Raw genomic sequence first — 16,048 nt, forward strand, 5'->3', positions numbered from 1 at the left:
CATGATAAAGAGCAGTATATCTGGGGTCCTGATGTAGTGTTTTGGCTTGCAGAGAGATTGGGTTGCAACACAACTAGGTTGCTGATCACTATCTTGGGTGTGCTGGTAGGCGTGCAGAGATTGTCCATGGAAGCTTCGTATTGGGTAATTGGGCTGTGAATTTAGTGTTTTTTTTTTTTTTTTCGGAAGGCAAGAAAAAACTTTATTACCAACTAAGAAGGGCTAAAGCCTGAAAAAAGAAGTTACAAGGAGAGGTAGGAGAACCCAGGAAAACAAGAAAGCTCACATGCTTGTCTAAGGAAAAATAATGAAAAGAGCCCACGCCTCGGGAGGGAAGTAAGAAAGCCCACAACCTGGCCCAAGGAAGTCTTTCTAGAAGAAAGAAGGCTAGACAAGAGAAACTACAAGGCAAGATAGAAGAAAAGACGGGCGCATAAAGAAATGCCAGGTTAGGAATATGGCAAGTTTTAGAGGGCGTGAGGAATCTCATTCCATGCGTGGAAAGCTGAAAATCCTCAAGCTTGGCTTAATTTTGCGTTCTTTGGGAAGTAATTTTTTTAACACTTTAGGGATGAAATTTGGAAAGAAGTGATTGAAGGACTTTTTCCTACATATGATATTGCCAACATACCTAATTTGGATGTTGAATGGCAACCACAATATCGTTGTTATGCACTTCAAGACAGACAACAGGGGCAAGTTCATTTTTAAGCTTCAAAAGGTCCACATGAATGGCTTGTAAGGATTGGAGAGTGCTGCTAGAAAGATTTGCTAGAAAGAGGGGCATTTAGCGGGGGCAGTTTGGAGGAGACCAGCACATAATTGCTGCTTTATTGTCTGACAATATGGTGCAACCAGGAATCCAGCTAAAAGGAGATGGAGGGGGTTGATTTCTGACGCCGGTTTGTTGATGAGTCTGATGGATGGTCGGAAGGTCATAGGTGGCTGAAATTGAAATTGAGGCAGCAGAGATGATGCTTGGAGTTATAAATAGACATCTCGAGGGGGGCATCCTAAAAAATGCAGTGGAGGAGAATCTCTTTGGTGATTGCCTGATTTTTGAAAATTCTGCGGTTGCACTCCTGCTGGATGTTTCATGTTATTGATGGGAAGCGTAGCTTACCTAGGGTTTCGCCACAAGGGAAGAGGAAGCACCTGAAATGAAAATTGCAATTTCCTAAGAGAGATTGGTGGCAATAAATGAAGGCAACCCAAAATTTGTTCAAAATTTGTCCAAAGCCATATGGTGAAATTGCATCAAAAGGAAAGGTGATTACGACTTTTGCTAGCACTACAACAAAAAAACACAAAAATCATAAATAATATTCATGCTTTTAAGGAGAGCATTGGTTTTTAGCTTATTGAGGAAAGCAAACCACACAATAAATGATTGCCTGGGAATGTGACCTGAAAACCAAATAAGATTAGACCAAGAAATATGAGCATTACGAGGTCTGTAAATTTCAATGGCAAATGAAATAGGGAAATTCCCATGAGATTCAATGATCCACACTATTTCATCTAAGGTATCATAGATGAAGAATTTCATCAAAGATATGCATAAAAGCTGAAGAATTAGCAAGTGGCAAAGCCCGACCACCATTATTGATAAAGATAATGATTTCGATATCCTTACCAAAGCCGAGATTGTAGATTTCTTGATCACCGTAAGTATCAAGAAGCCTTGCCGTGGGCAGCCAAGGATTGGTCCAAAAATTGGTAGACTCACCATATCCAATAAGATACTTGATGTTAGGCTTGTCTAGATCTTGGATGCTACACCAAGCTGATAAAGCATCTCTGCTGATTTTATCATACCAAATGGGTTCACACTTGAGATATATACTTTTCACCAAATTGGTCCAAATGTTATTTTCATTCGACACCAAAGTTGCACGAAGCATGAAGCAAAGCAGCAACAAGTTTGAGTGTGGGAGTGGGGAAGCGTCCATTTCAAAATGTAAACAAGTACAAATAGGTAGGAAGTGAGAGTGAGAGTGAGAATCCAAAGCAGGGATTCGAAGCAGGAGCAACACCTACTTAGAAGGATCCTGCAACTAAATTTGACACTAATATCCAAAATTGTTTTATTAGGTAAGCTTTTTTTGAGCTGCGATTGGAATTAAGCCCAATTGTCCTTGCATTTAAAGAAAAAGGTGATTGGAATTTTGCTAGCATTGCAGCAAAGAACCCAAAAAATCATTAACAATGATGTTCATGCTTTTAAGAAGGCTTTGGTTTTAAGCTTATTGTGGGAAGCAAACCACACAACAAATGATTGCCTGGGAATGTGACCTTAAAAAAAAAAAAGATTAGCCCAAGAAATAGGAACACCATGAGGTCTGCATAGCCCAAGAATCATGCATAGACATAGATTTCCATTGCAATCCATGCTTACATTTGGAAAAAAATGAAGTTTCTATGGATTTTTCATCACCTTTGAGCTCCAACCCGTCTTCGTTCCGAGTTAAGATGTCTCTCCAAATCTAGACTTTGATTCAATAAAAACCAAGAATGATCAAAATCACCAAAGGAACAAAATTCTTAAAAAAACCAAAAAAAGAAAAAGAAAAAAAGAAAGGAGATTTTTCGGTAAATTTCCCAATTTTCTGTCAGTTTTCATCTATTTACGGATGTTTCACTGGTATCAGGGATATTATCGCTGGTATCGCCAATGCCAGGGAACTTTTTATAGGGATTTATCCCAAAATATCACTGATGTTGCCAAATATTGCCGATAAATATTGGCAATATTTAGAAAATTTTAAACTTCTAGCAGTTTCAGTATCGCTGTCCTGGCTATACTGATAGTATCGGTGATATTAATTACCTTTCCTCGAAAAAAGAAAAGAAAAGAAAAAGAAAGATAGCATCAGCAATATTATCAATAATATTGCCGATATTTGGAATGCTGCTTAAGACTGTTATTAGGTGTGCTATGAGTTAGGTTGGAGGTTTGAGGAGTAGGTGTAGAATGTTGCCCTGGGGCAACATTAACTTGCAAGGACAAATTCTGGACAGGTGGTGTCTCTTTCTTGGTTGGATGGACCCCAAAGGTTGGAAAGCTCTGCTGGATCCAACCCCCCACCCCCCTGTTGACTTGTAGCCACTTGCACTAACAAGTGTCCTGGCTCTACCCCTTTCTTACTGATGCTTTCAAGGTTCAACGACTTTCTCTTTGCTATGTTGGTGATGGGTATTTGGTTGCTAGAGTTATAGCCCCATTTACTGAGTTGGACATCTAGGCTGTTGGAAGAGCAGGGCTTTGAGATACAAACTTGCCATTGCCTTCCTTCGCATGCTTGTCCGCCATGGGCTTGAAGTTGGGATGCTGGACCTTCGCCCGAGCCGCTTTGACAAGGGCAAGATTGACATCAAATGGTATAATCTTCACACCTTCCCGAATTGCAGACGCTATAATTTCTATCTTCGTTTCATCATCTGCACCCAGGAACCGCTGTTAAGTCTAGGCTATTATCCTTCTCCACGACTTCTGTGGCATTGGCTTTGAGTTTCATCTTAGCCACGTACAAAGGATTTTGGGGACTTATTTTGGCAATAGATTGCTCTACCCTTTGATGATTCTGGTAAGGAACTCAACATGGCTTGTGTCATCTTTGCAGGCTTGGAAGTTTGCTTCAATATCTGTTACTCGCAAATGCTCTCCATAAAGCTCCATCTTTGCAGCATCCAACAAGGATATCAGTATGTTATTTGGCAACATAGGTCCATTTCCACCTTAAAACAATCAACTACAAAGCTAATGCTACTCTATCGTTGTTAAAGCCTCTGATTTTTGCAAGAATCTTGTCCCTTAGCTTTGCTTGAGGATCTGGCAGCTTCGATGGGGATCGATATTTTCCCATTATTGCTATAGATCTAGGCTAGGGATAGAAATCAAGATGAAAGGGGCTTAGAAGAAATTAAAGGGCCTTTCAAAGCCTTTGATCCTTGTTTTAAAGTTTGCTGGAAAGGGATGTTTCTGTTCCTCTGGGAGGTACAATCAACCTAATTAAAGTGGGGCTTGCTAATATTCCAACCCATGTCCTCTCATTATATATATGTCTGCATCAAGCCACCACACAAACATCTCATTATATAGATGTCTATACACCGTCAAGCCACCACTATAAATCTCTAGTGCGTGGAAGCTATCCGATAATCGTAACAGCCAGCATAACAGCTGGCCTTCTGACCATCACGATACGGCCAATACTGCCTGCATCATAATGGCCAGACGACTGGCTGTTACCGTTACCGTAATGGCCGATACAGTCCTGTAATGACTGGATTTTTTATAGAAAAAATGTAAAAGAATCAGAAAAATCCAGAAAGTGCGAGGATCCCAAATATGTATTCTTTTCTGGTTCTGAATGTCAATTTAACGAGTGATGACGTAATTACATAAACCCCAATCACACAAACAGAATAACTCACAACTATAATGTATGTCATGATAAATAATGAGTTTATCCCTAATCATGCAATATGTGGGATTGATTCCACTAATGCATACCTCTAATCATTTTACACCATTTCTCTTAAGGAATTTGAGGAAAAAATTTAAAAGTTTCTGTTACTATTTATCCAGGAAAGGGCCAGAAATGTACCCCCCCCCCTCCCCCCAAAAAAAAAAAAAAAAGAAAAAAGAAAAAAGAAAAAGAGAAAAGAAGAAAAAGTGTTCACAACCACTAATGCATGCATATTTAGATCTAAATTCCAAATATTCGAAGTAGAATAAAAAATAGAAAATCAATGGAAATCATTGAAAAACAGAGAAAAATAAAAATGCAAAAATGCTCAAATCAAACACAAATCTAGTAACATTTGGTCGATTTGGCCATAGCATGTTGAATTGACACAATTGTAACAAGAAAAAAAAGGAATCTCCACTTCCTTTTTCTCAAATTTCCCAAAAACCGGCTCCGGGTTTTTGATCGTTGATTCGAGCTAAAATCTTATAGTTTGATCTCGCAAATGGGCGTAAATCTGGTTGAAAATGGGTTAAAATAATCCCATGAAACTGAAATGAGGAAAGGAGGAGAAAATGAAAAGAATGCAAAATAACAACTCATTAGTGGCTTGCTTATATACACATAATGACCCAGGCTGATACACGTGTGCTGTTGAGGACCATTACAGCTTGTAATGGTCATTGCGATTGTTACAGGCTCGCGACATACCATTTTTTGGATAAGCCGTTACAACTTGCAACCCCGTAATGTGTAACAGTACCCACCATTCAGGCAGCAATCAGCCCAATATCACTAGCAAACATATCATTGAACCAACCAACACCAAAGACCGGCACTGAGCATCACTCTAATCCTTCAATAATTCCCATAAATCACCAAAAACACTCAAAAAGGATGGTTTACAGAAAACAACTCCCAAGAAAAGTACAAATGGTTTGGCAGCAAGATTTCCACAAAATTGCAACCACACTCTCCTGATTATTGCTGTTTGTCTACATAAACAAACAATAGTGGCAGCAACTCCACAAAAAAGCCCACAAAAAAAAAAGGTACATGCAAGAAACCCAAATCAAAACTTCTTGTCCTGAATTTTTTCTCTAGATTTGAGAAAACACACCCAAAAACTTACTGAAGAATCTTAGAAAAATCACCAAAAATCTTCTAAATTCATCCTCTACGAGGATATAATACACAGTGTTCGAAGTATCGGTATCGCTACGAGTTTCGTTGGTCGGGGATATGGAAACAATATCGATATTGCAGATAATATCGCTGATAACCAGAAATGCGAGAAAACATGGGAAAAATGGTAGAATTTTCAATAAAAATTCAGCAGATGCTAAAATACACATTTGCATATTTAGGAATAAAAAATTGCAAAAAGAATGTATACACAATAAGTTCCCATTTTACAGGGGCTTAAAAGCATGTGTCGTCGTAAGAAACAATCTTAACCATCCCACCCATCCCATTTAACCATCCAATCGTCCATCCAACCTTCCATCCAAACATCCATCGATATTGCAGAATATCGACAACTCGTGATATTTTGCAAAGAAATCATCAACAACAGTAAAGGAAACAAAAGATTGTAGTCTTGATATCGCACATGTTGCGATAATGATAATATTGAGATATTATCAATATTAGCAACAACAAATTGAAAACTGCATACAACAATGCGCTCATAAAATTTTTTGAAATATATATTTTTTTAATAAACAAACTTTTTGTGATATCTCTACGTTGATGATATTATTGAAATATTGCCGATACACTTGTGATACAAGTGTCACCTAGAATTTACACGGTTGAAAATATCGGCGATACATTGGTGATATCAATACATTAGCAATACACGCGACACATGAAATTTACGCAATTTAAAATATTGGTGATATCGATTCGTTGGTAGTACTTAGCAATACATTGTTGATGCTTGGAATTTCTAATACTACCGGTGTTATCGGTATTGCCAAGTTGGAGATAATGATAATATCGGAGATAATTCAAATAATGATAATACATACGTACATACGTAAGGTACGTTATGTATGTTACATATTCGTACGTATTTGTATGCATGCATGCACACACACCCGCGCGCGCGCACACAAACTACAAAAGATGACAAGATGTCATCCCGAAGAAAGCAAACTGGGGGGGGGGGGGGGGGGGGGGGTGGAAGGGGCCTTAGTGTGTTGCTTTGATATAAAGGTGTGATTGGTCCGGTACTCACATGACTACATAAGAACAATATGAATATAAAACTGGTACATGCAGGAGCCAAAATTGATTTTTTTTTTTAAATAAATAAATATTTTCCCCCTCTAGATTTGAGAAAACACTACAAAAAACTTACCAAAAAAATCTTGGAGAAATTTACTTAAAATCCTTTAAAATCATCCTCTACAGGAAGATGTATATTTTCATTCTTCATGAAGAAACGTGTACTAAATGACTTCTTCTAATGACATTTGTAGTGGGCCCCTTTGTCCTAGTCATTTTTAAAAAATGATGATAGGGTGTTCGCGCCTCTTTAGGGCGAGACTATTCCTTGCGGATGCACGTAATCACCTGCCAACCACATGCATTGGATAATCCATGGAGAGGGGAATCAAACTCGTGTCTATGGGAGAGCAAACTCGTGACTGGAGACATTCGCCCAAACCGTGATGAGTCCTTTGTCTTAGTCATAGTTGCACAAAGCGCGAAGCATATTGGCAACATGTTTGGGCACAAGAGCGGCCAAAGCGTCTGTGTGAAAATGTTGTCAAGTATAAAATTGTTAGGAAGTGGGAGTCCAAAGTGTGATTCAAAGCAGGAGCAACGCCTAGTTAGAGAGGAAGGGTGCATGATTAATAAAATGGGACAATTTTGTATTCTAATGTTGTTTGGCCTTACGAGTAGGTTTATTGTTTTGGGTGGTGGATGTTGATTTTGGAGAAAAAGAAAGAAAGAAGAAAGGAGCAGAAAAGGAGGAGAAAAACATGAGAGAGAAAAGGGGATGCACTAGTAGCCCCACACGTCCCACTACTTGTTTTATTATATTAGGGCTTTCACTTAAAATGTGAAATTACAAGAATACCCTCAATAGTTAACCCATTACCAAAGAGCCAAAGGCTCATGTACACTGCCCCCAATACATAAAGACTGAACCCATCAAGATGACCACACTTGTGATCATGTCACAAACGTGTCCACACATGTGATCACGTTACACATGTGATCATTCTAACACTTCCCCTCAAGCTGGAGCATATATATCGCAAATGAGCTCGACTTAAAGCCTTCGTGCACGTGTCGGCAACTTGATCTTCAGATTTAATGAATGGGGTTGATATTTTTCTTGTTCGCGGCCTTCTCTCTGATGAAGTGACAATCCACTTTAATATGCTTGGTCCTCTCATGATAAACTGGATTATTGGCGATATGTGATGCAACTTGGTTATCACAATATAGATTCATGAGAATATCAACCATAAAACCTAACTCATACATCAACGTCTTTAGCTAGCCACACAAGTTCACACGTGGTATGAGCCATGGCTTTAGATTATGCTTCTACACTAGAACGAGCAACGACTTGTTACTTCTTACTGCTTCAGGTAACAAGATTACCTCCTACAAAGGTACAATAACTTGTAGTGGATCGCCTATATGAAGGAGATTCAACCCAGTCTACATGAAAAAATCCTTCCACTCTAAGGTGTCTATTTCGCTTGTAGAGAATTCCACGGCCTGGGGTGCCCTTCAAATATTTAAGTATGTGGAACACAACTTCCATATGGGATACATGAGGGACTTGCATAAATTGACTAACTACACTGACTGGATAAGTAATATTCGGTCGTGTAATGGTTAAATAAATCAATTTACCAACCAACTGGTGATATTTGTCTAGATCATCAAATATGTCTCTTTCATCTGCACTTAACTTAGAGTTCATGTCTATGGGAGTCGTAACTAGCATAGCCCCCAGTAAACCTGTCTCACACATCAACTTGATGACCATACTTGTGATCACGTCACATGTCCACATGTGCGATCACGTTGCACGTGATCATTCTAACACTTCCCCTCAAGCTGGAGCATATATATCGCAAATGAGCTCGACTTAAAGCCTTTGTAAACATGTCGGCAACTTGATCTTCAAATTTAATGAATAGGGTTGATATTTTCCCTGTTCGCGACCTTCTCTCTGATGAAGTGACAATCCACTTTAATATGCTTGGTCCTCTCATGATAAACTGGATTATTGGCGATATGTGGCGCAACTTGGTTATCAGAATATAGATTCATGAGAATATCAACCATAAAACCTAACTCACACATCAACGTCTTCAGCCACACAAGTTCACACGTGGTATGAGCCATGGCTTTATATTATGCTTCTGCACTAGAACGAGGAACGACTTGTTACTTCTTACTGCTTCAGGTAACAAGATTACCTCCTACAAAGGTACAATAACCTGTGGTGGATCGCCTATATGAAGGAGATTTAACCCAGTCTACATCAAAAAATCCTTCCACTCTAAGGTGTCTATTTCGCTTGTAGAGAATTCCACGGCCTGGGGTGCCCTTCAAATATTTAAGTATGTGGAACACAACTTCCATATGAGATACATGAGGGACTTGCATAAATTGACTAACTACCCTGACTTGATAAGTAATATCCGGTCGTGTAATGGTTAAATAAATCAATTTACCAACCAACTGGCGATATCTGTCTAGATCATCAAATATGTCTCTTTCATCTGCACTTAACTTAGAGTTCATGTCTATGGGAGTTGTAACTAGCATAGCCCCCCAGCAAACCTGTTTCTTCTAACGAGTCCATAACATATTTCCTTTGCGATAAATTAATTCCCAATTTTGACCGAGCTACCTTAATACCTAGAAAGTATCGAAGGTAGCCTAAATCTTTTGTATAAAAAAGTTGCTGTAAGAATTTCTTCAACTCAGATATGCCTTTACGATCGTTTCTAGTAATGATGATGTCGTCCATGTAAACAACAAGAACTATAGTGTCAGTATCACTTTGCTTAACAAAGACCAAGTGATCAACCTGATTGCGTTTTATCCCAAACTGAATTACCACGTTACTAAATTTGCCAAACCATGCGTGTGGAGATTGCTTTAACCCATAAATTGATTTTTTTAGACGGCTGACTTTATCAGACTCCCCTTGAGCAACAAAGGCAGGCGGTTGCTATATGTATACTTCTTCAAGCAAATCACCATGAAGAAACGCATTCTTTACATCCAGTTGATATATGGGGCTAGTCCAAATTTGCAGCAATAAAAATCACCACATGAATTGAATGAAGCTTGGCCACCGGGAAGAAGGTTTCAGAGTATTTTACTTTCAAAGTCTAAGTATACCCTTTTGTCACCAACTAGGCTTTTAAACGATCCATAGTGCCATTAGACTTGTACTTCACCTTTTATACCCATCTGCCCCCTATTGCATGTTTCCTTGTAGGTAACTTAGCCAAAGTCCAAGTTTGATTTTAATGAAGCACAACTATTTCTCATTCCGTAGCTTTTTTCTACCCATCAGTATGAAGAGTTTTGAAATGATCGAGTGACAAACATAGGCGATAAGGACAAAGCAAACTGCGGAAATGAAGGTGATAGACCATTTAAAGAAGTAAAATTGAAAATAGGATGCAGAGTACAAGAACGTATACCCTTTCGAATAGCAATAGGTTGATTAGCTTCATTCAGCAAGTCTGGTGGAGACTGAAGAGGAGGATTTTCAGATGGATTGGTAGAACTGGTGGAGAGCACATTACTAGGAACTTCAGTAGTTATCTTGGAACATCTGGAGGAGACCTGCAACGGTGATGGATTTGGATGCAACTCGGTGGCTTGCTTTCCAGGTAAATCTGTGACTGTCACTACAGGAAGGGTGGTAGAGTTTTGGAAAATTGTAATGTTTTCTCACCATCTGAGAAATTTGGAGTATTTTCAAAGAAGGTGAATTTGTGGACACATTTCATTTACTGGTGATAGGAGTATAGCATTTGTAGCCACGCTAAGTATTTGAATACCCTAGAAACACACTTTACAACTTTGGGTTCAAACTTATCAAAGACACGATCAAATTTATGTACAAAATATACACAAATTTTTTTTTTAAAAATTTTATTTATTTATTTATTTATTTAAGAGGAAGAGAAAAAGAAGGATACTAGGGATACAAGATAGAAAAAGAAGTTTTACCTCCTAATACTGATGAGGGCATCCGATTTATAAGATAACATGCAACTGAAACGGCATCACCCCAAAAACTCTTTGGAACATTCATGTCCAATAATAATACCCTAGCCACTTCAAGCAAATGACGGTTTTTACGCTCCACAACTCCATTTCTTCACAGTGTGTGCGCACAAAATGTTTGATGAATGATGCCATAAGATAAGAGATAGGAGTGAAAAAGATTTGATGTGTACTCCTTGGCATTATTTGATCTTAGAACACACACTTTAGATCAAATTGAGTTTGGATTTGTGCATGAAAATTTTTAAAACGCATAAACACCTTAGAACGATCTTTCATCAAACTTTTGTGCGCACGGGTTCAAACTTATCAAAGAACGATCATTCTAGACCAATCATCCACAAAGATGACTAAATATTTAAAATCAGATAAACTAGAAATATGAATGGGTCGCCAAACATCTGAATGTATCCAATAAAAAAGTTTATCACTAACTTTTTCTTCACAGGATAGAAAAGACACTCTGTGATGCTTGCTTAACTCACAAGCTTCACATTCTAACTTAGACACATAGGATAAAGACGGGACGACTCTTCAAATTAGTTAAAAATGGGTGCCCAAGCTTGGAATGCCATTGATGAGGAGAGATGTTAGTTTGCAATGTGGCTCCAGCTCTGGTCGTTCCATTCTTGAGATAGTAGAGTCCACTAGATTCATACTCTCCACCAATCATACTTCCCATCTTTAGATCCTCAAACTCACAATAAGAAGTATAAAATTTGATAGAGTAGTTTAGGGATTTGGTTATACAAATAATAGCTTAACGAGAACTTGGGAATATACAAAACTGAAGACAAGGAGAGATCGGATGTAGGATACATAGTGCCTTCACCAGATACATCAGTTAAAGTACCATCAACCAGGGTGACAGATGAAATAAATGAAGACTGGACTAACTTGGACAACAAATTACGCTTATCGGTCATATGATCGAAAGCACCATAATCAATAATCCATGTAGTACTCTCAGAGAATGTAAGACAATATGTACCTGACTGTGCAAGGATAGTCGTGGAGGAAGAGGTATGAGTGGAATGATTTTTCAGAAGCTTGGCATATTCTTCCTTGGACATAGTGACTCTGTCACTTGAAGTACTCGACTCAGTAGGAGTAGCAGGATTGGATACGTAACCTTTTGAACTATCCTCTAGTGAGTTGACTTGAATAGCCTAGATAGGCTTCCCATGTAAATCTCAGCATGTATCAGCATTATGATTGTTGAGGCCATAAGGAGTGCAATGATGATTACTGTGACCATGACCACTATTGCCACCACGACCACGACCACGACCACCACTAAATCTATCACCTTGACCATGACCACCTCGAATTCTCCCATCACCTTTGCTCGATGTAGAGATAAAAGCCGAACGATCTGATGAAGCGGAATTCTGAGTATACATGCTAGTTGTCCTCTGAACTCTGGCGAACGTTTGTCACTGAGGGAATTTCACTACTTTCAAGAATCTGGGAATTCGTAGGCTTGAACTTAGGTCTAGAGCTGGGCATCGGTCCGGGTCGGACCGGATTGGGCCTAACCCGGTCAGATCCAAAATTATAATAGGCTGACCCGAAATTGATCCGATCCGAGACCGAGTCCAGGTCACCTGACTCGAATAGATCCGTTGCTTGATTGACTTGACTTGATCCGAGTCCGACTCGGTCAGGGAAACCGAGTCCGACTCGGTTTGGGCACTATTCGGATCATTTGATACGGTGTGGTCCACTTCAGTCTTTAATGTATCGTAATTTTTTGTTCAACGGCTAAAATGATATGTCAAAATGGATGAACGGCTTAGATAACATATATACATGAAGGTGGGCCCCACGTGACTATTAAAAATGTGTATCACGCTTTCTTTGATGTATTAATGTATTACGTTGACGTGCCTGCAGAGACTTTCTTTTCACGCTAAGTATGTTACTTGCTTTATTGAGTTTAGCTAGTTATATGGGTCTGATGGTGGGGTATATGTTATATCCAAACCGTCCATTCATTTGGTGAGCTCGTCTTAAGGCTTGAGACTAAAATTAAGACAGATCTAACTATCATGTGGACCACACAAATTGTTTAACGGTAAAAATCATTCTCTGCTGCTATTTGTGATGTGGTCCACATGATCGTTGGATATTATTCATTTTTTGAACAATGCTCTATAATGGTCTCTAAAAATATATGAACAGTGTAGATATAATAAATACATCACTGTGAGGCCCATGTAACTTTGATATCCTTTGAACCGTTCGTACAACTCGGAGCTCGAGGAGCGTCAGTGCTCGTCTTGGCACGACACGTAACTATAGCTAGCGTCTACACATAGCTAGTGCATATAGGCTACAGCTAGCTACATAGCTGTGTGCGGTACACTGGCAAATTTACTTGCTATTGGACACAACAAACTCTGTTGGGGCCCACCTTGAATGCGTGTGATTTATCCACACCGTCCATTCGTTTTTGCAGATTATTTTAGTGGTTGAACTCAAAATTGATGCATATCCAAAGCTCAAGTGGACCATACTATAGGAAAAAGTAGAAGGATTAATAAAAACTACTCCGGATCGGGTAGGATTGGATCTGTTCGGATCCAATCGGATCGGGTTTTCGGGTCGGGTCGAGTCGGATCAGGGCCAATCCGAACCCGACCCGAAAAACTATCGGATCTGGACGATCAGAATCGATCAGGCCCGATCAGACCGTCGGTTTTGTTCGGAACGGTACCGAGTCGGGTCTGGTCGGGTCGGATCCACCCAATCGGGCCTAAGTTGCCCACCTCTACTTAGGTCGAAGGCCAAAGAGGAATTTGGCAAAACGAAATTCCTCTCTTTGCCTAAGCACAACCTCAAAATCTATTGACAATGGTTGGTATACATCCAACTCTTCCCACATCTCGTGTAGGGCAAAATAATATTCTCCCGTACTTCTATCTCCCTGCTGGAATGCGAATACATTCTGTAAGAGTTCATAAATATAGATTAAGTTTTTCTCACCAGAATGCATCTCCTTCAAGGTGTCCCAGACGTTTTTGACGGTCTTGAGGAAAATTACATTGGCACTAATATGTGGTTCCATGCTATTCCACAACATGCCTTAATTTGGGCATCCTCTGCCACCTAATCATCATAGTCCGTCGCCATGATATTAGGTTTATGCGATGTCAAATATTTAACTTTTCTCTTTCCAGTCACAAAATCTTCTACAGATGTGGCCCACTGTAGATAATTCGTGCAATTCAATTTCGTTGATGTTATTTGGAGAGGCACCACATCCGATGAGTATAAAATACTGCTCTTGGGATCATTCTTGGAATCCATCTGAATAATAACAAATAATTTTTCTTCAACACAAATCCTTCTGCAAACTGACCTACTAAAACAATACGTGCTTCCAAGCTTCAACTTATCTCGATCAACACAATAAAGGAGGGCTTCAGGAAACTTCTGAATTTTCAACCTTCAAATCTAATTCCATGCTTCAAAATTGATTGTAGATTGCATATTGGATTGAAGATGACCTGTTTAGTCCCATCGCGCTGGTTGAATGTAAAAGCAGGCTACACGCCTTCGTTAAACATGATTTACCACCCATTACGTGGGAATACAACAACCGGAAGAGATTAGGTTAGGTCAGACCCAGGCACGTTAGGGTTTCCCACCAGAGAGAATGAAAAAAAAAAAAGTAAGATGAAGAAGTGAGAGATCAAGAAGAAAAATGGATCGACATAGCTCTGATACCATGTTGATTTGGAGAAAAAAGGAAGAAAGAAGAAAGGAGCAGAAAAGGAGAAAAACGTGAGAGAGAGAATGCGATGCATGAGTAGCCCCGCATGTCCCACCACTTGTTTTATTATATTAGGGCTTTCGCTTAAAAATGTGAAATTACAAAAATACCATCAATAGTTAAAAAACACTACCAAAGAGCCAAAGGTCATGTGTACACATGCCTCCAATACATAAAGACTAAACCCAATCAAAATGACCACACATGTGATCATGTCACACGTGTGGACGCATGATCACGTCACACGTGTGATCATTCTAATAGTGGAAATCGAGCATCTTCATGAGAATTGTGCATGAGGTGCACCACATTATGAGGTGCATGTCCATAGGATCCTACACCATGCTACCTTCATTATGCATTTGCTTATTGACTTGGTGTGTTTTTAGAACGCTCTAAAATGGTTTCTGTACCCATATCTAGCTCTTTAATTTTTAGTATATATGCTCTTCATGAGCCGGATCCACTGCCGTACTAGGGTAATGATGTGTGTTTGTTGGGAACCCTGACCTGGAATCTGGATTGCATTGATTATTTTTTGCTGAAAATAGTACTCTTTTTCTACTTTTTTGGTGCCTTTGCTTCAATTTTAGAGATGAAATCCTAGATTTTTGTGAGTTGCTTGAGAAATCTTCATAATTAAATGACTGATTAGCCAAATCAGTCATTGATTTGCATGATCAATTAAATGTAGTTATTTACTGCATCCTTGTGCAATAGCTATTTTATCACGGTCTCATCTTTGTAGAAGCCCATAATGTCTAATTCCTTTCTTTCTTTTTGTGCAGGTATTAGATCTGGAAGAACATATAGCTGGGCTTAAAATTATCCACATTGCTGGAACCAAAGGGAAGGTATAATTTTACGCTCCATCTTATCGTTTGAAATCTATACTATTAAAAGGTTAAATAACTATCTCCCGTTTTAGAACTTTTGCATGACGACAATCCCCTTGATATTCAGGTTTATTCTTCAAGTTATTCACCTGTGCATGAATTTATTCATTGGCATATTCATCTGTGCAGCAGGACATGCTTATTCTTCTAGCAGCTGCTTGTAAATAATTATTCACATGCATGCAAAATTTATTCAGCTTGTAAATATTAAATAGTTATTCACACGTGTGCAACATATATTCATTTGCATATTCACCTGTGCAGGCTTATTCTTCAAGTTATTCACCTGCTTGCATATAGTTATTTGCTTGTAAAATTATTCATCTGTGCACATGAAATAATTTGCCTATGTGGGGCCCGTTGTGTTGTGTATGCCATCTAACCATTCCATTAGGTGGAAACCACTATGATGGCGGGATGCCCCAAGAATCAGGCCTGTCCAATAATTATGTGGGCTACACCATAGAAAACAATGGTGCCCACCCAAAACCTTCAAATCTACGCGGTGGCCCACATGATGGTTACATATGCCTGATTTTTGGGGAGTCCAACTTTCATAATGACGTTGGATGCCATACACACTACAGCATGCAATCCTTGGAGAATAAGCTTAT

At 39.1% G+C, this 16,048-nt stretch overlaps 1 protein-coding gene and 1 long non-coding RNA gene across 4 annotated transcripts in view; both read left to right on the top strand.

Moving 5' to 3' along the window:
- LOC131229289 (folylpolyglutamate synthase-like) overlaps positions 1-16,048 on the top strand; it is a 65,980-nt gene that overhangs the window by 5,116 nt on the left and 44,816 nt on the right. For 2 of the 3 annotated variants that reach the window (XM_058225200.1, XM_058225201.1), the window contains exon 3: positions 15,327-15,392. In XM_058225200.1, coding sequence (XP_058081183.1) covers positions 15,327-15,392 — 66 coding nt within the window. Of the gene's footprint in view, positions 1-3,563; positions 3,588-15,326; positions 15,393-16,048 lie in introns of those variants that run through there. The other variant, XM_058225202.1, reaches the window with a different exon arrangement.
- On the top strand, positions 11,087-14,540 carry LOC131229290 (uncharacterized). The gene is made up of 2 exons (XR_009163248.1): positions 11,087-12,253; positions 13,542-14,540. It is a non-coding gene; the product is annotated as an uncharacterized LOC131229290 (long non-coding RNA).

Source organism: Magnolia sinica, chromosome 16 (assembly GCF_029962835.1).
Source record: "Magnolia sinica isolate HGM2019 chromosome 16, MsV1, whole genome shotgun sequence".
In the NCBI taxonomy this organism is placed as follows: Eukaryota; Viridiplantae; Streptophyta; class Magnoliopsida; order Magnoliales; family Magnoliaceae; genus Magnolia; species Magnolia sinica.